The sequence below is a fragment of the Zingiber officinale genome, chromosome 5A, assembly GCF_018446385.1.
Source record: "Zingiber officinale cultivar Zhangliang chromosome 5A, Zo_v1.1, whole genome shotgun sequence".
NCBI classification, from domain to species: Eukaryota; Viridiplantae; Streptophyta; class Magnoliopsida; order Zingiberales; family Zingiberaceae; genus Zingiber; species Zingiber officinale.
In genome coordinates this window covers 25,276,179-25,301,305 of record NC_055994.1, presented here as the reverse complement: position 1 = coordinate 25,301,305, position 25,127 = coordinate 25,276,179, and the positions used below count along the sequence as shown (strand labels likewise).

General features: G+C 35.8%; 2 protein-coding genes across 2 annotated transcripts; one reads left to right on the top strand and one right to left on the bottom strand.

Annotated features, from left to right (window-relative positions):
* The first annotated feature begins 378 nt into the window (after positions 1-378).
* LOC121979489 (homeobox-leucine zipper protein HOX16-like) lies at positions 379-2,424 on the top strand. The gene is made up of 5 exons (XM_042531477.1): positions 379-695; positions 788-915; positions 1,360-1,599; positions 2,103-2,159; positions 2,257-2,424. Exons 1-5 carry the CDS (start codon positions 602-604, stop codon positions 2,422-2,424), a joined length of 687 nt encoding a protein of 228 aa, XP_042387411.1. The 5' UTR covers positions 379-601.
* Positions 2,425-15,124: 12,700 nt separating this feature from the next.
* On the bottom strand, positions 15,125-15,820 carry LOC121979488. Its single transcript, XM_042531475.1, has one exon. The coding sequence runs from the start codon at positions 15,818-15,820 to the stop codon at positions 15,125-15,127; it is 696 nt and encodes a 231-aa protein (XP_042387409.1).
* Between the last annotated feature and the right edge of the window lie 9,307 nt (positions 15,821-25,127).

The window sequence follows — 25,127 nt, the reverse complement described above, 5'->3', positions numbered from 1 at the left end:
CTGTATCCTTCCTTCTTCTCCTTGCTTGTCGCCTCAGCTTCAAGCGTTCTTGGAAGGGTTTATGCAGGGGTTCCTCGATCGATCATGAATGATCGCTTTTGGTTCCATTTCCTTTCTCTTTTCGTGTTTCTTTCTTAGTCGGTCATCTCAGCTGAAGTCCAAAGATACTATAGACAAGCTGTTGACTATTTGATCCTAGGTCTTGCAGGAGTTTGGTTAGGGATACTTGCTAAATCATCAAATGACTCGAATCTAGGAGCTACTGGTTACACATACACAATTATAGCTGTTTGTAAGTTGGAGATGTCTCACCTTTCGTTACGCATACTCGATTGTTTGTAAAAACTCTCTCTTCTAACCTTTGTTTACCATGCCATGGAGACATCAACGCGCCTTCTGTGGAGCACCAGCTTCTTCCGCCACAAGTTCTTCTCCCTCTTCATTTTCTCCTGCTAAGTCAATCGACAGATCCCCTTCGATCTATCCAACTAGGTTGGGATCCAAGGGAGGGAGAAATCAGACGCGTAGTATTTTTTTTTTCTAGTCGTATTTGTTCAATTCAGATCCGATCTGTTGATCATTTAGGATCTAAGAAGAGAGGATGGATTCTAGTCCCCATCTGATATTTGATTCCTCTTTGTCATCCACTCGCGCACGGCTACTCATGTTGGGCGATGGGAACTCTATCTTTCGAGGTACTGTTACTATTCCTTCTACTATTTCATTGTCTTCGACTTGGATTTGGTTTTAGTTATAATAAGCTGTTCGATTTGGGGCGGAATTAAAGGGTTGAGGTCGGCGGAGGAGCATGGCGCCACCAAGAGGCTATTCTTCACATCACCGGATGAGATTTACGAGGAGGAATACTACGAGGAGCAGCTGCCGGAGAAGAAGCGCCGCCTAACGCCAGATCAGGTTACTCATTTACTCAAATTTCAGAATCAAGCTACTAGATTTTTACAGTTTAAAGAAAAGATAACTTCCATATTCCTTTTTTGGCTCCCCTAATCGTTTACTAGCAACTTTGGAGAGAGCTATGCTCTTCTTTTAAGAAATAATGATTTCGATTCTCATGTGATCATGCCACCAACTTTGGGAGGAAAGAGCCTATTGGTTTGTCTTGTTTTGGTAGAGTAAGAAGTTTGTTTTGTTCGTATCCAAATCTGGGCGTTAGATCATTGAATGCATAATTGGTGACAGATCAACGTAGTTGTAGTAAATTTTTCGTTGGGTTTACTAGTGGTAAGATGTAATAAGAAGATACTTATCGACCAACTTCTCATTGTTTTACTCCATTTGCTCTATCGCTGAATATTTGATTTGGATGCGGGAATGATCGGCTTCCTTTCTCCAACAAAGGTAAATTTATTGGAACGTAGCTTTGAGGAGGAGAACATGTTGGAGCCGGAGCGAAAGAGAGAACTGGCTCGAAATCTAGGCATGCAACCGAGGCAAGTTGTAGTGTGGTTCCGGAACCAGCGTCCAAGGTGGAAGAACAAGCAACTTGAGCAGGATTTTGATCGGCTCAAGTCCTCATATGAGTCACTCCTTGCTGATCATGTTGCCCTCTTCAAGGACAACGAGGGATTGCGGTTGGAGGTAATTCCCCTATTTCTCCTCAGATCCATAGAGTCTCTCCCAATTTTGCAAGTTGGACTATGAGTGCCTTATTTGTTAATTTGATACAGCTTTATTTCTAAGTTATTGTTTATAGTGTTTGCTATTTTTCATCAACACTAACTAGGTGAAATATTCTGGGGTGATGAAGACTCTTCGAATCTTCATTTCCTTCTGAAACTCATAGTTTTAAGCATCTTACATTTCCATTAACTTCCATAAATGGTTAACGCTAAAAGGTATGTTTGCTCTTCTTATTTTGTTAAGAATGATCAGAATGTTGTTATTTTTTGTTTACGTGTTCAACTAATGGTTTATAGCACTTACCTAAAATCATAGAGAAACTTATATCAGGTTAGTTTATGCATTTCAGTTTCGCACTTTCTCTGTCATCTAAGCTTTTAGCTTTTCTTGCCAAAAAGATCCCTTTGTCTGGTTGGTATTATCCTTAACGCTACACTGCAAAAGCTTCAAATTTATTGCAGAAGTTGTCTTTGGATCCTCAGCTGAAGTCCAAAGATGCTGTTGAAGCCACCAAGCAGGTAATAGTTTTTATTCAGTGTAGTTTTTTTCTTGCATAAGCTATCTCTGGACCTTGAACATAATTGTTGCAAGTAAATGGTTGCTTCTGAAATTTAGGTTTCTGTTGCCCATACTGGATCGAGTAATGCTAAATCGTCAAGCATGTGGACTCCTTCAGAGGGTTCGTCGGCACCTGTTCTGTCTGAATTTACCGATGGTGGAAATTATTATATGCCCGCTTGTTATGCATCCCCAGCCAATTTCTTTGGAGGTGGTGAATTGTAATGAAGATTGCTTGGTCACTGCACTTATCTACAATCTTTTGTTCCTAGCTATATAAATGTCATTTCTGTTTCCTTCTATTTTGAGGACTTCACAAGGAGGCATTTCTTTGAGTATTGGTAAGAACTTACAATGCCACTACACTTATGCTATTTGCTTTTGCTTGCATTATCATTCAATCACTTTATTATTTTAAAAATATTATTATCTTTCTTATTTGTTGAACATAGATGTCTCTAGTACTATGACTGTGTGTCCTGGACTAGTGGTTGGTTTTCTACTTGCAAATCAAAAAGTCAAGGATGCATACCAACTGAACTGGGACAAGGTGATTAAGAATTTGTTCTTTATTTTTATTTTCTAGGTTATTGAATGCCTATATATATATACCTATTGAGGCAACTTGTTTTAGCTTGCTTGTTTCATTCTTCATATTGTGTCTACTAAGATTATTTTTTCACTGTTTGTTGTTGCTAGGCTAGAAGAGCTTTGAAAATTGTATGCGCGTATCCATCGATGAAGCAATGTAGAAATCAGCATGTTTGCCAGTTCCGATTCCCAATGAATGTGAAACTATTGGTGATGTTGTTGGAACCCATGTGGCTTGGCCAAAACTCCTGCTGATGCTATGAAAGAAGGTACATCTAAGATAATATTTCAAAGTAAATATCTGTGAAACTATTTAGTATTGCACCTATCTAAAAAGTTTACAATTACAATTATTAGAAGCGTCAAATGAAGAAAACGACACATGTAGAAAATAACCAGACTTTGTCATCAAGTGTGCCAAGATCATTGCGCATGGTGTATTGTTATTGTAAGTGTGCTCTTGAGAATGGAAGGAAATTGTCAATTGCTTTAGATCATGAGGTATTTCAAGATGATTATGAACTGAACTGGCATCTTGAGGACATTAGTGCTTTGTATCACTTGGAGCCAATTTCAGGAAATTGTGTGGTTGTTTACATATGGTAAGTCTTCGAATTACCTTAAACTTTGTTTGTTCTTTTTTAAATTTAGTATATAAGAAGCACATACTTTATTAGATCAGTATTTAATATCTAATGTAGTTCTGATTTTTTTTATTTCAAATGGCAGACATCTGTATAAAAAGTTGGTAAAAGAAAATAAGATTGATAAATTCATATTTGTAAATCCGCACAGCATCCCAAACTTTCAAAAAACCACACAAGACAAAATAGGTAAAACTGAACGGTTGAACCAGAGGGCGAGTTTTTTAGCAGATAGGATGAGTGGTGCATCAATTAATCAATTAGTTTTGGTGCCAAGTGGCAATGGGTAATGAACATCTTTAATATCATTTTCAATTGACTATTTTAGTGAATTGTATGCACTAATTTTGTATTTGTGTGTAGTTTCCATTGGAATTTGACTGTCATTAAACCTCATAAGGAGATTGTTTACTTGTTGTCTTCTTTAAGTCATCGCATTCGTGATGAAGATTGGAAATATGTTGTGGAAATGTGAGTTTATATATGCTTTTTATTATGTATTTAATTTAGTCATAAAACACTTATATATCAACTATGTTGAATTATATATGAAGGGCGTTAAGATTGTTTAATTCGAACAATGGAAGGAAAGGAAGAAAGCATGTACAATGGGAAGTAATCAAGGTATGAGTACTTCTATTTCAATCAATTAAGGTTTGTGTATATTTATCATTAAAAATATCAATTGCCTTTAACGTAGGCTCCTAGGCAGCCAGATGCGAAACAATGTGGTTATTACGTGATGAGATTTATGAGATAAATTACTGAAGAAAATGCAATGATCGAGGGGGATACACTACCATCGATAGTAAAATTATCTTTATCATCTCAAATAATTAGAAGTTATTTAGTTATTATTTTTTTCCAATTAATTATATTTTGTTCTTTAAGATCATATAATTTATGTGTGTTCACAATTCACAAAAGCGGAGTACTCTCAAGAAGAAATTGATGAAGTGCGCTCTGAGATAGCCGAATGCATACAAGATCATATTTATGAATAGGTATATACATGAGTTCATCTTATTGCATTTGACAATAATAATATTCAGTTAAATTGAATACATGCTACTTATACTTGATTGCACTTGATTTGGAGATATCTGTCTCTTGAGTCCATTTACCAAATCCAATCGGCATGACTAAACTGCACACTTGATGCACCAACATCAAATACAAACCGATAACTTAATCCTTTGTCAAATATAAAAAATGATTAACCTTAATCATTTGTCAAATATTTATACTGTATTTTGGTTTACATAACAAACAATTTGGATCTCAATTTTATAATGTAGATGTCTTTGTTTAGAAGGGTAATAATCTTGTTACTGCAGCATCTTTATGCTTTAGTTTTTTTCGAGATATTGAAATATCATTCAATTGAGCAGGGGCATCTGTTGTTGGTTTAGTCGGTAATGTATTCCAAGCTAATTACAGTCCTGCAAAGGCAGGAGTGATTGGTCTCACCAAGATTGTTGCAAAAGAATACGCAAGCAGAAATATCAACGCAAGTGTGTTTTTTTTTTTGTTGATTCCCTAACTGCAACTTAATGTATGTCTAACGGGGCTTTTACCATGTATAGTAACTAACAAAGAAATTTAATGTTTGAGGTGCAAACTTTGATTGCATATATCACCCTGTAACATAAGTAATTCAATATTGGTAGGAAGAATCCATTTTTTAGATGCCTCCATTATTAATAGTGACGAAGGGGATATTTTACATCAAATTGAGATGATTATGGCCAATTTTTTCTGGGGTTCTATCAGTTCCAATAGGAAGATTCACTGGATCTCTTGGAAAGATATTTGTAAACCTAAGTTAGAAGGAGGATTGAGAGTGAGAAGTTTATCTGAGGTGGCTAATGCATTTTCAAGGAAGATGTGGTGCAGATTCCGGGAGCAGAGAACACACTTGTCAAAATTTCTGTCTAGCATGTACTGTGTGTCAATCTCTCCTGTGGTGGTTTTACTCAAAAACAAAGCTTCACATTGTTGGAAAAGGATGTTACAGATGAGAAACGTAGCAGAAGAGCAGATTAGATGGCGTTTAGGTGAAGATCATATTAATTTCTGGTTTGATACATGGTTAGATGTAGGTCCTTTGTTTAAGCTTTGTAATATGGTTGGAGATCCTGGTAGGTCTGTGTCTTCTATGTGGGATGAGCAGGGGTGGGTTCTTCTCAAATTAAGAGAGGTGCTTACGCCTGATTTGGTTGTAAAAACTCTTGATGTTTATATTTTGAGGGGAGAGCCTGACTTGCAGATCTGGAAATTATCTTTGGATGGAGCTTTCTCATCCAAGTCTGCATGGAGGTTAATTAGACAGACTCATCAAGTTGACAGGATTTGGTTAGCTGTGTGGAGCAAGTTACTGTCTCCAAAAATTTCAGTTTTTGCTTGGAGGTTTTTGAACACTAAGTTGCTGGCGGATTATCTTGCTAACAAAGCAGTTGAACCCATAGTAGATGGAGTTTCGCTAGACTTCAAATTGAATAGAATTTTTTTTGGTATATGTAAAGTTGATAGGTTTGGTTTACCATACTTAAGAGTTACTTGTAAAGCCATATAGCTGGTCTTTTAAGACATACTACTCTTTGAGTTTTTGTAAAACTGTAATAGGAGGTCAGGTGTGAAATTTCCAAGAGATCCATTTTTTATGCCATTTACTCCTGGGAAATGACTTAACTTGCAATCATATGCTATTTAGCTCAGGGAAAAGATAATGACCCCATTTCTGTGAAAGGAGAAGAAAAGAGAAGCTAGGATGGAGGAGAAACCAGAAAAGGCTGCAGTTTAGAAGATGCACAGGCTGTTTAGAAGATGCACAGGCTATTTAGAAGATGCACAGGTAGAGAAGACGTGCTCCAACAAAACATGATATTTTGGACTTTATATATATGTGTGATATATATAAACTTTTGGCTGTGTAAACTTTTGTGATGTTTGAATGTTGATGTTTGGTACTTTAATGATGTTTGGATGATGATGTTTGGTACTTTAATGAAATTTGCATTGTAAATATTGATTATGTAGGTTTTTTATCAATGAAATTTGCACTGGATGAAATTTGCATTGGATGATGATGTTTTTTATAAACCGTTGAGTAGGAAAAGATTAATAAGTTTTTTATTTATTGTCAAAATGTTGTGTATTGTACCCAAAGACATCAGTTTAAATATGTCAAACTGTTGTCAATGGCGTTAAAAGATAACAGTGACAAACTGATGTTAATTAACATTGTTTGCTAAAAAGACAACGGTTTTTAACCGTTGTCAAACCGATGTCATTGGCAAAAAAGACAACGTTTTTTAGCCGTTGTCGTAGACAGTTCAAAACTGTTGTTGAAGAGCCTAGGCATACGCTCAAAGACAACGGTGAAAAACTGTTGTCTTTGAAGGAAAAGACAATAGTTTTTCACCGTTGTAAAAATATTGTCTTTGCCTTCAAAGACAACGGTTAAAAACTATTATCTTTGGGCACCCCTTTTAACAACACGACCTTTAACAACAGTTCAAAATGGGCTACGACAACGGTGAAAAACCGTTGTTGTTAGGCTTTTTTCTTGTAGTGTCTCCCACCACTTGTTAAATCCCACATATGCTTTTCCTAATAGTTGCAGTCCTCGAGGCCGGAAAGAATTTCTCTAAGAAAGCCTTCTTCATGTCAATCCAAGAAGTAATAAATCCTAGTGGTAAATAATACAACCAATCTTTTGCTGCTCCCGTAAGTGAAAATGGAAAAGCCCTTAGCTTGATATCCTCTTCTGAAATTCCTTGTGGCTTCATGGTTGAACAAACCACATGGAATTCATGCAAATGTATGTTTGGGTCTTCTCCAGATAATCCTTCATATTTTGGAAGCAAATGAATCAATTCTGATCTCAGCTCAAAATCACCAGCTAAAGTTGGATAAGTGATGCATGAATACTTGAAAGCCTCATCAGGAGCTGCAAGCTCCTTCATTGTCCTACTATGATCAGCCATGGGGGTATCTGAAGATGATAAAGAACTTCCTGAGTCCTCTGAAATTTTCTCTTGAATTCTCAAAGCTCTGAAGGTCCTTTCAATTTCCGGATCAATATCAAGTAACTTATCACATGAAGACCTAGTCATACCACCAAAAATCAATAATTAAAACAAAAGTGGATAGACAATAAAATCAAGAAAGTGAAAACAAAGAAAAGATAAACTATGCACAATCTAAAAACAAACAAACTCTACTAGTTTCCCCGGCAACGGCGCCAAAATTTGGTAATGGTCAATCATCAAATTAACATTTAATATTGAAAACTCTCTATTCATAAAAAAAACGATGATGTAGTACGAGTCCCAAGTTGAATCTCACAAGGAAACTAATAGTAGAATGCTTGATCTTAGATTAGAATTATTTATCTTTTGAGGTTTTCTCCTGATAAAATTGAAGTGTTTAGATTTGTTTCAAATCCTAAGTTAAGAATTGAAATGCAATTAATAAAACTGATCTTAAGCAACAATTAAATCCTAGATAAAGAAAACTAATGTACTTTGTGATTTAGAAGCTAAAAGAGATACAACAGAATTAAATTTTAGAAATGAAAGTGCAGAAATGGAGCTAGAAAAATAAGAGGAACAGAGTTAAAATGCAGAAATAAGATCTAAAACAACTGCAGTCATACAACTACTACTCTTACATGCTAAAACAATAACATTCTTCTCTAAGCCAAGTTCTGAATTTAATTACACCTAACAAATCCTATGAAATTACTGCAACGAACTCAAAGATTGAAACCTAATTACACTAACAACAACTACTAGAATTACTGCATCAAGATAAAAAATCAGACTAAGTTCACTAAAGAATTCTGCTGGAAATTTCTATATCCAAGAACAGTAATCAAAACTATAACGACTACAAGACCAGGAACTATTTAAAGTCAACAAAATCTACTAAAATGATTGAATTGAAAACAAGGATTGTAAACTAATTTTATTAACAGAAACTTGCTGGAAATTCTGCATTACAGAACAGGGATTAAAAGCAAAATTCTAGAAAGAAACTGATCTGTGCACTAAACTGTGCTACAAACGAGATCTAGATCTAGCTAAGAACAGTAATGAAATGCAGGATTAAAACTAAACCAATTCTAATCACAATCAATTCTTGAATCACAACTCTTGTCGTCACACAAGAGTCCTCACTTGAAACCTCAAATGCGAAATCCAGAAAAGCAGAAAAGGGAACGCAGCTGATCTGAGTTTAGATCTGAAACTCGCTGATCTTAGCCAAAGAAACCTCTCTGGAAGAACACAAGTTCAGATCTGTGCGGAATTGTCGAAACCTGGATCTGCGATTCGATTCTGTGCTCAGCAATGGCTTGCTGATGGGGCGTTGATGGCAGCTGGATTCAAGTCAAGAACCACCAGAGAGACCTCTCTGATGATTCTCGAAGATGGCTGATGAACTCCTATTGTCAACACCGTTCTAACAGGGGCGAAGAATGAAGAACAGAATCGCAGCAAAGCTTGCCGTCGAGACCTCTTTGGCAAACCTCCAGCTTCAGGAAATTAGGTCAGCAGCTTCCTTGCATCTTCCTCTATGGATCTGGAACTCAAGATCAGATTATCACTAGAATCGGGGGCATGCGCGCGCGCTCACGAACAGGAAATCGCCGTTAGCACGATGAACAGTAGACGCAGCCACTGTTCATCCGCGATTCTTTTGGGTTTTATACCAAGGTTTGAACCGGGATTTGCATTTGGTTTAGGACTTAGTTTAGGAGGAAAATTAGGGATTTGATGAGAAGGTTTGACATGGGTTAGCTCAAGAGGAAAGCTCCATTAATGGATCGGGCCCAATCCAAATTCTTGTAGTCCAATGAGCCTATTCCTTCAAAACAAATAAAGTACCATTATTAGATAGGATTCCACAAGAAATATATAGAAAATGCAACAAGGCTCTAAATAATTCTCAACTCATAAGATATAAGATAAAACAAGAATTAATCATATGAGAAGATGCAAAATACTCAATTCAAGAGCCCAATTATGCACAAAAATACTAGATATCAATGCATGAATTATGTATTTGTTCATTTTTATGTTCTATGATATATTTGTTTGTAGTCCAGGTCTACTATATGCACACGATCTTGATGCCAAAAGCACAATATTCATATCCCATAAGGTGCAGGGATGAACCAAAAGGAGAACCCAATCCTCCGACCCTTAGAAACCTGAGATGTGGATAGTCACCTACGAAAGTAGATTAGTATGTCATGAGGAGCAATATGAAATCATAGATCTTAATGGATCTGTTCCAGTTTGTCGCTATGCAACAAGAGAAGGCAACTCGGAGGTTGTGGGATCACGTGACAAGGATCTCCTTAAGAAAGTAATCCCTCAGCTATGTCACTCTGAAAGTAGGTGATGAATTGGAACTGGTACGCCAATATAGTTCCAAAAGTTAACATCGGATATTATAGGATAGTCTACCTATAAAAATAACCATTGAGGATAGGAAACCAAATATATATTAGGTCTTTACAAGTATCATAGTGAAACCAAAGTTCTAGAATCATTCCCATCAATTTCAACTTCTCCCTTCGACCACTTTTCTTCTCTTAACGTTCTTTGCTCTAATCCCTCTCTCAAACCTCTCTTAACTCTCTCTTGTTGGTGCAGGGAACACTAGATGATCAAACCTAAGTTTTGATTATGGTAAAGGACTTAAAGTTAAGATTTTTTGTTGTCTTACAAGTTGAACTGAGCGTGTAGGAAAATCCTAAGTGATCTTAGGCAAGGGAAAGCCCTAGTTAGGTTAGGAAGGTGGAAAGTCCTAGCTACGGTTAGACGATGAAGTCCTGGTCTAGGGGACTAGGGTATTGGGACCGAGTTCAAAATTCGATGATCGTGTTTCTACACTCCTATGCACAGCAGAAATTTAAAATTTTATTTATGATTTAACAATTAAATCAAAAGAGTGTTCGTATGGTTTTTAAAACAAATATAAGCATGATCTCTATCTAAGCATGCATTACAATCTAACCGTATAAGTAAGATCCTAAAAGTATGCAAACTTCAGAGATCAATTTATAGTCTCAAACAAGTTTCATCATTAGTGGACAAAAATAAAATTTATTTTCTTGTTTTCTCATTACACGTTGAAATGAAATCCCCATTTTCCTTCTTTTTTTTTTTAATTTCATGATGCAATATTTAATGTATTACATTTCATTTTAGGCTTAAACTTTTAAAGCCCAATATCTCTTCCATCTTTACCTATTGGATTTTTAGAACTTTTCTAGAACCCAATAATACAAGTCCATTGTAATCATATCAACGATCCAATATTGTTGACACGGCAAACACATTTGCTCACTATTACAATAATATAAATATAATTTATAGAGTTTATGTGGAACTCTTCTACTCTCCTTGTTTTCTATTGATTGGAAATCAATCTAACATTTGATCATATCAAACTTTATTTGTCAATACATTGTTTGATCACATCAAACTTTATTTGCCAAATTCAACTCTTTGAATTTGACTTTCTCAACGGGAAATAGGGAAACCAATACTTGTGTGCCCCTCAATAGTTCAGGGATATAGCTAGTCGTGGGTTCACAACTCTTTGTGATTCAGGACTATACTTGTCCTTTATTCGGGCATACCCTTAATAGCCTCATCCTATGATTAACTCCTTAATTATAGGACATTAGAACTAATTCTGATTAACACCCAACAAATCATGGTAAGAGCATCTAGCATCACCGCCCCATGATTCCCTAGGTATCACTAAATAGTAGTGTCTGTAAGAATCAGTCGATTATGGTTAACGTACAATCCGGTCCCTCCATCTCATATATCCCGGTCGAATCTATAATCATTGGTATATCGAGAATTGCATGTTGATTTGACAACCATGTGATATATCTTATAGTGATATCGCATGTGTAATTAGGAAACTCCTTTCCTAAAGTACATCTTATAGTTCTAATCAGAGACTTTATTCACTATAAAACAATATATTACATAGGATATCCACACCTGTAGGTGTGCGGTGAATCCCTGACTACAATACACTGACTCCTATATGTTTTGTTATTACACCCAATCTCATCACCTGATGACCCTATTAGAGTCGGTAAATGATTCAAAGTGTAGCTGCAGCATATAGAGTCTCACTGTTGTCTCGGGTCATCAGAACTACTAGTGTACAATCACAACCAATGACTTATCCACTCGATAAATGATAACCACTTGAAAAGTTTGTGTGAGGGATGTTCGATGAACATCATATGATCACCATCTGTATGTTTGAACATCTCTTTATCCTTACTAATAAAACATGGTACACTACATCACAGATGCTAGTCTCTAGCTCAAGCAGCCTTTTATCCTTGTTTATTAGGCGCCCCAATTGACTAGGAACAAATTTAGAATATACAGTGAATATTGATGTATTTCATGATGACCATCATATGTGCCACCACATCTCACTATAGTATATTCAAGGACTTTATCTATGCATATAGCATGGGTATAAAGATAAAGTAATGTTAAACTGAATTGAATTATATTAAAATAAAGGTTGTTTATTTATAGGAGTCCATAAAGCCCTAGCCAATACCTGGCTTTGCAGGGCATCTACTCTAACAAACTCCCACTTGCCCTAATGCCAACTACTTACTAGTTTTAAGCCTATCAGTTTGTGATGTTTTTCAAAAGATAGTCTTGGCAAGGGCTTTGTAAGTGGATCAGCAATATTATCTACAGAGGAAACTTTCTCAACTATAATGTCACCTCTTCCCACAATCTCTCGGATAATGTGGAATTTTCTCAGTATATGTTTTCTGTCTCTGTGGTGGAATCCGCAATTGTGTCTTGTTTGGAACTCTTCCAAGAGACCGTACCACCATTCAAAGTGAATACATATTTAGAGGTTGATTTTGAATCATCCACATCTGATTGAAAGCTAGAGTCAGTGTAGCCTTCCAATTTTAATTCTCCAACCCCATACGTCATGAACAAATTCTTAGTCATTCGTAAGTACTTAAGAATATCTTTCACAACTTTCCAGTGCAATGGACCGGGGTTTGACTGATATCGACTCATGACACTCAGAGCGTATGCTATATCAGGTCTTGTAGATATCATATTATACATGATACTACCAATGGCAGACGCATAGGGAATGCGTGTCATCATCTCTATCTCTTCGTTTATCTTAGGGCACATAGACTTGGATAAAGTTATACCATGACACATTGGTAAATATCCTCTCTTAGATTCTTCCATTGAGAATCTTCTAAGTATGGTATCTATATATGTGGATTGGGTCAGTCCCAACATCCTCTTTGATCTATCTCTATATATTTGTATTCCCAATACATAAGATGCTTCACCTAAATCCTTCATGGAGAGTCTACTGGCTAACCATACTTTTGTTGACTGAAGCATTCCTACATCATTTCCAATGAGTAGAATGTCATCAACATACAGTATTAGAAATGTCACTGCACTCCTACTAACCTTCTTGTACACACATGGTTCCTCAGGATTTTTAATAAAATTAAACTGTCTAATTGTATCATCAAATCTGAGATTCTAACTTCTCGACACTTGTTTGAGACCATAAATTGATCTCTGAAGTTTGCATACTTTATGCTCACTTCCCACAGATGTGAAGCCTTCATGCTGAGACATGTAAATCTCTTCCATAATATCACCATTAAAAAATGTCGTCTTCACATCCATCTGTCATATCTCATAGTCATACCATGCAGCTATGACAAGCAATATCCGAATGGACTTAAGCTTTGCGACTGGTGAAAAAGTTTCATCATAGTCAATTCCTTTTGCCACCAATCTAACTTTAAAGGTCAATACCTTTCCATCAACTCCAAGTTTCCTCTTGTAAATTCATTTGCATCCTATGGGAACGATTCCTTCAAGTGGACCCACTATTGACCAAACTTTGTTTCAGTACATGTAGTCCATTTCGGATTTCATGGCTTCTAGCTATTATATCAAGTCAATATCAGATATCACCTCCTTAAAGGATCTTGGATCACATCCATGATTAAGATCATCCTGATTTCCTTCAAGGAGTAGACCATACCTCATAGGTAGTCTTAAGACCCTATTTGATCTCCTTAAAGTGTATACTTGTTCTACTGGATGTTGGGGTGTGGGCTCTATTATATTAGTTGTGGAATTGTCTCTAACCTCTTCGAGTTTTATCATCCCGCCTTTTCTATCTTATAGAAACTCCTTTCTAAGAATGTGGCATATATTGAAACAAAGACTTTTGTTTTCTTGGGATTATAGAAATAATATCCAACAAAGTTCTTTAGGTATCCCACAAAATAACATAAAGTGGATCTACTATCCAGTTTGTCTCCCACTACCTACTTCACATAAGTAGGACATCCCCATATTTTCAAGTATGAATACTTTGGGGGTTTCCCATCCATATTTCATATTGTGTCTTTTCTACTACTTTGTATGAACTTTTTTCAACAACATTGCCATAGTTTCGAGTGCATAGCTCCAAAATGATGGCGGTAAATTAGTGAATCCCATCATAGATCAAACTATGTCCATCAGCATTCGATTATGATGTTCTGCTACACCATTAAGCTGTGGTGTTGCAAGAGGAGTCCACTGTGAGAGAATCCCATTCTCTTTTAGATAGTTCTTAAACTCTGTACTCAGGTATTCTCCACCTTGATCTGATCGAAACTTTTTAATACTTTTTCCTAATTGTTTTGTACTTCATTTCTGAACTCTTTGAACTTTTCAAAAGATTTAGACTAATATTTCATCAAATATATATACCTATACTGTGAATAGTCATCAGTAAAAGTAATGAAGTAGTAATGACCATGTTTCGTACTAACACTTAATGAACCACATACATTAGTATGGATCAAATCCAACATATCATGTGCATGCTCCACTTGACCTTTAAAAGGTGTCTTAGTCATTTTTCCTTTTAGACAAGATTCACAAGTTGGTAGGGAATTTATGTCTGACGAATCAAACAATCCTTCACTTACTAACTTAGTCATCCTTCTTTGAGAAATATGACCTAGTCTAGCGTGCCATATGTGTACTTGATTTGTACTATCTTCTTTTCTTTTCTTTGTTGTTGATTGGTCTTGTATATTGTTTATTGGAATATCTTTCAATTTTAAGTTATAGAGATCATTTTCTAATTCACCAATCCCAATTAAATATTCACCCTTGTAAATATTGCAAACACCTTTTGCAAAAAGACAAGAATAACCACATCTATCAATCATAGAAATAGAAATAATATTTTTAACTAAGTTTGGAACAAATAAAACATTTCTTAAATACAACTTAAAATCATTGCTCAAGATCAAAGTAATGTCTCCTTTACCTTTCGTAGCAACTCTTGCTCCGTTCCCAAGTCTCAAGAAGGTCTCACCCTCTCTGAGTCTTTTACTTCTTGTCATCATCTGTAAATCATTGTAAAGATAAGAACCACAACCAGTATCCAATACTCAAGAAGTAGAGTTAATAGAGACATTAACTTCTATATATAGCATACCTTTGCCAGAACGCTTCTAAGCAAGATACTCCTTACAATTGCGCCTCCAATGTCCAAGCTTATTACAGTGGAAACAAACATGTTCTGACTGATTAGGCTTTGTGGGCTTTGGTTTCTTATTAGGTTTAATCTTCTTCATAGGGGTAGAACGCTTCTTTCCCTTTTTCTTGGGTCCTTTCTTGGATCCAGAAGATGAACCCACAAGGAAAACAAATTTTTTCCTTTTTCATGGTTGCTTCATAATTTGCAAGCATATTGATGAGCTCTTCAAGGGTAGCCTCTAGCTTATTCATATTGAAGTTAACCACAAAATTATCAAATGAGGAGGGAAGAGACAACAATATGATGTATGTCGATAGCTTGTGTGGAATAACCAAGTCAAGGCTCACCAACTTTTCAATAAGCCCAATCATCTTAACTCCATGCTTATGGACCGAAGCCCCATCTCGCATATGAGTCGTCATGAGCTCCTTGATAGTCGCGTGCCTGACTGAACGAGTCTGTGCACCATACAACTCTTGTAGGTGTATGTGAATATCTTTAGCATCCACAGTCTCCTCAAACCACCTTTGCATTTCATTTGACATTGAAGCCAGCATATAACATCTTGCTTGAAGATTACGGTCCGACCATTTTTCAAGCTTTTCCAACTCATCAGGGGTGGCATTAACAGGAGCCTCTTTTGGAGGTGTCTTATCCAATGTATATGCAATCCTTTCAGATGCCGGAACAATCTTTAAATTTCTTAGCCAGTCAGAATAGTTAGGTCCAGTTAATTTGTTCTGATCAAGTATTACAGATAGTGGATTCTGAGATGCCATATCGAAAATATACTGAAATAAAAATAGATAATTAATATTACTGATTATTTTAAATAATTCATAAGACAAAATATGTGGACTTTTATATTTTGAATTACCTCCCACTATTTTTGACATTTCCATCACCCTCTAATGGAAACGGGAAGTTATATTTCCTTAGTGAGTACAGAGAGCCCAATTAGCTAATTGTGATCCCTAAATGATATCAGCCAATCATAATTCCCAAAAAGTATAACTCAATTACATCATATGCAACCTCTATGTAATTCACCTCACATTTGCTAAGGGCCCAATAATATGACGCCAAATATCTTTGCATGTCAAGCCGACCCATCAATGTTAGATTGTAATGGACGGTCACCATGCGTTCCCTCAATGATATGAGCCGAAGTCATGAGAGTTCCATCTAATCCACATCACTTATGTCAGTAGAAGACACAGCTTTCCGGCGTCCAAGCCTCCCCAATGATATAAGCCAGACATTGGTCGAGGGTAGCTTTCATCATGCAACCACCGTTGGTGGAAGGCAGTGAAAAATACTCTTTTATTTTTTCCTTTATGGCTTGATATAAATTTTGAATCATATTCAAAATGAGGGATTTTAATTTAAATATTTATATCATCACTCGGAAAATATAATATGTTTTATGTATGTTTGCTAGATTCAAGCAACTATGTTATAGAAAAACATACATACATATATATCTAATACTATATATCAAATATATCACATTTTAAGGATGAGCAATTAGTGAGAGTCATTTGATCATCCTTCTTGCATCATATGCATAATATCAAATATTTTATATCAATTAATTAACAATTAATTAATTGATCAACTTATGCTTCTTGTTAATTATTTAAATTTGACCACAAGATTATCGACTAAATTGATAAATCAATTTATCAATAATCAATTTTGGTAAACCAATTATTATAGGTAAAATCATGTTTCACCATAATATGTTACCAAATATTTTACGTGGTCAAACTAATTAACATGAACATATTTAATTTTGTTTAAAGTCCATACGATAAATAATGATAACTTGGCTCTGGTACCACTATTGGGATCGAGTTCGAAATTTGGTGATCATGTTTCTACACTCTTATACACAGCGGAAATTTAAAATTTTATTTATGATTTAACAATTAAATTAAAGGAGTGTTCGTATGGTTTTTAAAACAAACATAAGCATGATCTTTATCTAAGCATGCATTACAATCTAACTATATAAGTAAGATCCTAAAAGCATAACAAAGGTACACTATCATGTGATTGATTAATATAATGCTAATTTAATCATTTTATTTATACATGCTAAACTATCTAAAATAAACATATTAGATCATTTAAGTATAACATAAATAAAACTATTAACATGCATTAACATACATATGAATCATAGTACAAGCATAAATATACCTTCCAAATAGCCTGTGTTTGGGGATGACTCCAACTATTCTAATTGTAGCGAAATAGCTCCTCGTTGTTGTTACGAGCTCGTACTTCCTTCGTCTAATCCAATCCATGATCAGAGTCCTCTTTCCAACACTTGATCACACTAGAGATCAAGTGTATTTTTCGTGGAGACGATCAAAATGACTTCCTCGAAGATGAGGAAGGGGCTGCCCAATTACCCTTCACAAGGGGATGTCTAATAGCTCTCAACAAGGAGCTACACCTTTCGAAATTCTACAAGAAGGTGGGCGCCAACAATGCTTCTCGAAGAGGAGAAGTAATAAACAAGGAGATCAAACTTTTTGATGGAAGAGAGTGAAGAAGATATCTATCTTCTTCTCTGGAAGTGGCTCCTGAAAACCCTCAAGGAGAATATAGGATATGGCTTTCAAAACTCCAAGGAGAAAGAAAAAATGCTTGCTGTCCAGATTTTGCAAGCTTTCCGAACTTCACTGATCCGAAAAGAAGAACAAGCCTTCTTTTCGAAATACACACAAACACCACAGACCCTTGCCATCCAAATTCAGTCAGCACACAAAAATGATGCTGCCATATTTTTCAACAAGGAAGAACAAGACTCTCTCCTCCAAAACCAATCAAGCCATAGCTTTTATTCAAAAAACTTCATAAGAGAGCTTTCTACTTTAATAGTTTCAAAGAACAAGAAAATAAAAACGTGGAGGGAGTAGAAGAGTGAGTGGGGAAGGTGGATTAGTGGAGAAAATGAGTGGTGAAGTGGATAATGTTGAAAAGCTAGATTGGTCCCATAGGATGCAAATGAATTTACAAGAGGAAACTTGGAGTTGACGGAAAGGTATTGACCTTCAAAGCTAGATTGGTGGCAAAAGGAATTGACTATGATGAAACTTTTTCACCAGTCACAAAGCATAAGTCCATTTGGATATTGCTTGCCATAGCTGCATGGTATGACTATGAGATATGGCAGATGGATGTGAAGACGACATTTCTTAATGATGATATTAATGAAGAGATTTACATGTCTCAGCATGAAGGCTTCACATCTGTGGGAAGTAAGCATAAAGTATGCAAACTTCAGAGATCAATTTATGGTCTCAAACAAGTTTCATCACTAGTGGACAAAAGTAAAATTTATTTTCTTGTTTTCTCATTACACGTGGAAATGAAATCCCCATTTTCCTTCCCTTTTTTTTTTATTTCATGATGCAATATTTAATGTATTGCATTTCGTTTTAGGCTTAAACTTTAAGAGCCCAATATCTCTTCCATCTTTACCTATTGGATTTTTAGAACATTTCTAGAACCCAATAATACAAGTCCATTGTAATCATACTAACGATCCAATATCATTGCACGGCACACACATTTGCTCACTATTACAATAATATAAATCTAATATATAGAGTTTATGTGGAACTCTTCCACTCTCCTTGTTTTCTATTGATTGGAAATCAATCTAACATTTGATCATATCAAACTTTATTTGTCAATATATTGTTTGATCACATCAAACTTTTTTCGCCAAATTCAACTCCTTGAATTTGACTTTCTCAACGGGAAATAGGGAAACCAATACTTGTATGACCCTCAATAGTTCAGGGATATAGCTAGTCGTGGGTTCACAACTCTTTGTGATTCAGGACTATACTTGTCCTTTATTCGGGCATACCCTTAATAGCCCCATCCTATGATTAACTCCTTAATTATAGGACATTAGAACTAATTTTGATTAACATCCAACGAATCATGGTAAGAGCATCTAGCATAATCGCCCCATGATTCCCTAAGTATCACTGAATAGTAGTGTCTGTAAGAATTAGTCGATTATGGTTAACGTACAATCCGGTCCCTCCATCTCATATATCCCGGTCGAATCTATAATCATTGGTATATCGAGAATTGTATGTTGATTTGACAACCATGTGATATATCTTATAGTGATATCGCATGTGTAATTAGGAAACTCCTTTCCTAAAGTACATCTTATAGTTCTGATCAGAGACTTTATTCACTATAAAATAATATATTACATAGGATATCCACAACTGTAGGTGTGCGGTGAATCCCTGACTACAATACACTGACTCCTATATGTTTTGTTATTACACCCAATCTCATCACCTGATGACCCTATTAGAGTCGGTAAATGAGTCAAAGTGCAGTCGTAACATATAGAGTCTCAGTGTTGTGTCGGGTCATAATAACTACTAGTGTACAACCACAAACAAAGACTTATCCACTCGATAAATGATAACCACTTAAAAAGTCTATGTGAGGGATGTTTGATGAACATCATATGATCACTCATCTGTATGTTTGAACATCTCTATGTCCTTACCAATGAAACATGGTATACTACATCACAGATACTAGTCTCTAGCTCAAGTAGCCTTTTATCTTTGTTTATTAGGCGACCCAATTGACTAGGAAAAAATTTAGAATATATAGTGAATATTGATGTATTTCATGATGACCATCATATGTGCCACCACATCTCACTATAGTATATTCAAGGACTCTATCTATGCATATAGCATGGGTATAAAGATAAAGTAATGTCAAACTGAATTGAATTATATTAAAATAAAGGTTGTTTATTTACAAGAGTCCATAAAGCCCTAGCCAATAGTTGGCTTTGTAGGGCACCTACTCTAACATGGGTAACGCCTTGGTAGGTCAAGAACGTTGGGCGAAATGCTAGTGTCAAGGACACTAGGTGAAAATCTCGGGGGTCACGGGCACTAAGTAGAAGACTGGATGAGTTGGGGATTAGACGTTCAGCATGAAGTCCTGACGTCTCGAATACTGAGCAAAAGTCCAGTTAGTTTAGAAGTTCGGTCTATCAAATGGTAATTTCTCCTGAGAGGAGTAAGTGAGGACGCATTTTTCGTTGAGGGAACAGTAGACATCGGTTTGACCTAGGGTTTCTAGAAAATCTGAAAGTCAGAACTAGATGGTCCAGAGACTATCAAATAATTTATTATTTATATTTTATTGTGCTAACTTTATTTTACAGTGTATACTTTGTATTTGGATTAATATGTCTTGCAGGAAGTGAGATGCACAAAGAAAAGCTCGGATGAACAATATCCAATGCACCTCTAGGGTTGTTGGAGACCCCTCAGCTTCTTTGGCTAAAGCTTCACATGGAGAGTGCCAAGGCGTCTGAAGGCGCCTTGGAGCACAGATGGAAGGAATCTTCCATGTGCTTGAAGGTGCCTTTGAAGGGATAACTTTTGTAGATTGTGGAAGTTATCGTCTCTGACACTGCGGGGAAAAGCTGCACCACTGAAGGCACCTTCAATGAGGTTGGGGTGCCTTCAATAGCCCATAAAAGGTGTGCTCGACCAGAGGCTTAAACACACTTTATTTTTGCATCTTTTCTCTTGCGCGCTGCTCTAAGGATGATCCTGCTACTCAATGATGCGTCTTCGACGACCGAAAGCACGACTTTCTAGATCCTCAAAAGTCGTCGGCATATTTTCAATTGTAGTACTTAAACCATTAATCTATTGTACTCATCTTTGTAAAGATTTTCTGAATTGATAGTGAATTGCCCAACAAAAGTGATCGACGATCGCGGGTCTTGGAGTAGGAGTTGTCAAAGGCTCCGAATTAAGTAAAACCAACACGTGTTAGCTATTATTTTACTTCCACTATTTTGCTTACTATTTCCGCTGCGTTTATTCTGTGTTTTCTGAAAAGTGAGAAAAATCCGCGAGTGCTACTTACCCACTCTAGCACATCTCTATCCTACATATCTCTTTCCTTCTATCTTGCCCTCATGACCACACACAACCTTAATATCTAGATAATTTGATTTGCTAATTTAGTTAGTGTTTAATCAACAGTCCCTATGGATCGATATTTTATTTCTTGATGATAAAACCATGCACTTGTGGTTTACACACATCAAGTTTTTGGCATCGTTATCGGAGACTATTTCGATTAACATTAGTTGATTAGAAATTTAGTTAATCTAGATTTCTTCCTATCTTTCTTTGCTATGATTTCTCTCTTTCTTTCTTCTAATGCTTTGCTATCTTTTCTGATCTCTCTGTTTCAGTTGGATAGGATTTCCTAATACGCAACATGGACGCTCAAACTCAAGGGTTCGACCTATTGAATGCTGTGAAATTTTTTTGACTATTATTATGAGCTTTGCGTTGTAAGATGGCATGATGTTAATGATTTTCCAATGCTTTTAGACCATGCATATATATAGAGTACACGGAGAAAACTGGAGCATTCTCCCCGACTACCTTCAATGGCCACAATAGTTGTATTGTGTGATGTGCGAAGCAACAAGACATACAGTTGATATTTGTAGTAGGTTTTACAACTTACAAATAAAGTGGGAAAATTTCAATGCAACTCAAAACAACTAGGACAAAGAAGATCAAGGCACTAAGGCATTAATGGAAGAAAAATATTTAGTTGTGTCTACTAATGTTGTTGATACTCTTATTGTTGATACTGATATATTATGTCCTACCTATGATGATGTTGTAGATGGAAGTGTAGGTACTTGTGCTATGGAAGTAATGCCCCAATAATTACTTCCTTTGGCCACACAACCATTTGACACTATGGATGTTGCAAGATTCAAATTTTTTTATGATGAAAGTGTAGAGACTTGTACAGTGGAGGTAAATCCCTAAGAATCACTTCTTTTAGTGACACCACCATCAAAACTAGAGCCTTTCCTATTCATATTTAAAACCATGTTCGATGATTTACTCTCTACAATAGTTGGGTAAAGGTGAAATTTCATTTGATTTATCTAAGGTTACTAACTATCCTATTCTCGAATATGCTTGTGAAAGGATAGATGTTTCATAGCAATCATCTAGACAACTTCGTGACGAACCTTTGAAGATGAGTATATTTTTTGAGATATTAAGAACCTTTGGTAAGAGGGTTCTAAAATATCTTACTCCTATATGAGAAAGATTTAAAAGATACATCTTTGGTAACCATAATAAGGGGTCAAGCTTATAACCGTAAATAAGCATTTCTTGGGAGATGACCTAAGTTTCTTTCTTAGTTTTGTTTATATTTTTCTCTTATTTCATAGTTTTTACTTTTCATTTTGCTTAATTTCAAGGCACGAAGTATGATTTAGAAGATGGAAAGAAAAGAAAGGTGTTCGTGCCTCCCTTGATCCCCCTTATTTCCTTTTTTCCTAACCCTAAACCTCTACTTGTTTTTTTATCTAATTTACTTTTTTTTTTTTAGGATTCAAAGTTAAGGAGGAATGTGAATATTAGATAGAGGACTATTTTTAGCACATGAATGACTCAAACATTTGATGTGTATTACTTGGTAACTCCCGTCACTCTAAACTTCCTCTGAATTAGAGTTATGATTATCTTTGAGGCATTAAAAGATTTAAGTCTAGGGGATGTATATATGTTGGATTGTTAGTTAGTTTTGTCATGTTTCTCTTTACATGATAATTTTTTTTCTAGTTGCATTATGTATCATGTCACTATTTGTTTGTTCCTTATTGCAAGATGCTAGCATGCTAGTTCTAGATATTTATGTTGTTGTTATTATGTTTGTTAGTATGCCTAGTGATCTATTTTTTCCTATCCATAGTAGCATGAAGCGAACATTATTTTTACCGAAGAAATTTGAGTGTTGGACTAATTAAGGATCTTGTCAGACTATGTTTGACTTTAATGATAGATATTTCTGAAAATAGTTGTGATTCATTGAATCAGACTAGTACTCTTGCTTTCTAGATGACATCTCAATTATATTTTGGTTATTGGATAAACTCAAATCATATCAACTCATTAGGAAAAATCAGAATCCCAAAAGAAAATAAAAGAGAGAGAGAGAAAGAGAGAGAGAGAGAAAGAGAGAGAGAGAGAGAAAGAATTAGTTCAAGTATTGCACTTTGCAATCACTTAACACAAAAAGAGGGAAAATAAGAAATAAAAATAATTATCATTAGTGGAAACTAATAAGTTACCTCTTTGAGACTGAGTTAGGTTACTTGGGAAATAACTGTTATATTTTTCTTGATATCGAGTATTCCTTTGAGACCTTATGTAGACTTTGAGAGGGATGAACTATGCATGTGGTAGATAAGTGTCTATTACTAAAGGCATAAGGAACATAGTTAGATGACGAATTACTAGCCTTGGAGATTGTCACTTAAAAAATTTATGGTCACTCATTGCATTGAGCAGATAACTTCTACTTAAACCGCACTCAAATAATTTTATATCATGCTTATCAATGAAACTACACAATAGGATTAAACTAATTCACTAAGGATTATGACATACTATTCACACACATAAATATAGATTGTAGGTTTGCTTGAGGACAAGTAAAAGTTTAAATCTGGGAGATTTTGATGTGCACATTTTATATAGGATTTTTATTATAGTTTGATGCACATCTTGTCTCATTTGATATGCATATATATCTTATTTTCATCTCTTTGTACTTCATTTTGATACTTTCCTAGTTTGGAGAATTGCTCTCATTTATTTCTTTTGATAGTGCATAAAAGGAACGAAAATGAAGCTTAGAGACTAACTTCTGAGGACATCCTAGCTGCCATAACCGTGGCCAATTTGGAGGGGTCGTGCCCAATCTCCTTGAAGTTCTAGAGCTTGCCATGGTCGGTCGTGCCTGCTAGCACGGGTTGTGTTTGATTTTTGAGAGTTTTCCAGCACCCATCACGGCAGGCCGTACCAGCCAGCACAGGTCGTGTTACCACCCAATGGAGGTCACAACGCCTGACACTAGCGGCCTTACCAACCGGAGCAAGGCCATGTTATGCACCTACAAATCACCTATAAAAGGATGGTTTCAGATCTAAACATGATCTTAGACCAGGGGCTTCACCCCTTCCTTGGATAAGGTTTTCTTCCTTTAGGGAAAATCCTAGAGCAACCATTTTAATCTATCCCAACAATCCGTCCACTGTCGGAGCTTGAAAACACTTTAAACAACACCAGAATTCATAGATAAGTATTTTTTTCTCTCTATTCTATGTATTGGTAACACCCACGAAATGATAAGCTATACCTATGAGTATTTTTTCTTTTAGAATAAAAGAAAAAAAAGAAGAGAAATGGAACTAGAAACCAAAATGAAATAAAAAGAAAGGGAGGTTAAGGTTTGAACCTTGAACCTCCCACAAATGATAGAGTTAAATTGGTGTATGGTAACCACTAGAGTAATGAATAATATATGAATAGAAAAGAATGGAAATAGTAGTTAAAAGTAAGAATATAATTAAGTAAAGGAACAAGAGAAAAGCAAGTAGCTTTCCTCCTCTTCCTCTTGGTTAAGAAAAGAAGCAAGCAAAAGACAAGTTGTCTTTCTTCCTTCTTCTCTATTTTCGTGGGAATTAAGAGAGTGAGGAGATAGAGGAGTTAAGGGGATGAATGGGGACATGTTCATTCTCATTGGGAATAAAAAGGAATGAGAGAAGAAAAGGGAAAGAAAGTTGATTAATTCTTCCTTCTTCTTCTTCCTCCTCCTTCCTTCTCCTTCTTCCTTCTCCACCGAGACCTAAACCTCTTCCTCTCTCATTTCCAAAAATCCAAGCTAAGTTTCTTCTTGCTAAGAAAAACAAATTCACAAGAAGGAGTCCTCAAGATCTACTCCTTACAAGCAAGAGAAGAAAGGAGAAAACTAAGAAGAGAAGTTTCTTCTTCCTCTTCACAAGGGTGCCATCTTCCTTAGGAAAAACAAGCAACAAGTTGTAAGTATCCCCTCACCTATGGTACAAGTTGTTTACGTGTTTTTCATAAGGTTAGAATGCTTAAAAAACCTAGGATCACTTTTTGGAAATTTCGGCCAAAAACTTCAACAAAGGTTTTAGATAAAGTTTAAGAC

Bases quoted from the DNA above. Each gene is read 5' to 3' on its own strand.
- LOC121979489 (XM_042531477.1), top strand. From the start codon at position 602: ATGGATTCTAGTCCCCATCTGATATTTGATTCCTCTTTGTCATCCACT. The intron at 696-787 runs GTACTGTTACTA...GCGGAATTAAAG, and splicing joins TGGGAACTCTATCTTTCGAG to GGTTGAGGTCGGCGGAGGAG. The intron at 2,160-2,256 runs GTAATAGTTTTT...TCTGAAATTTAG, and splicing joins CTGTTGAAGCCACCAAGCAG to GTTTCTGTTGCCCATACTGG.
- LOC121979488 (XM_042531475.1), bottom strand. From the start codon at position 15,820: ATGGCATCTCAGAATCCACTATCTGTAATACTTGATCAGAACAAATTA.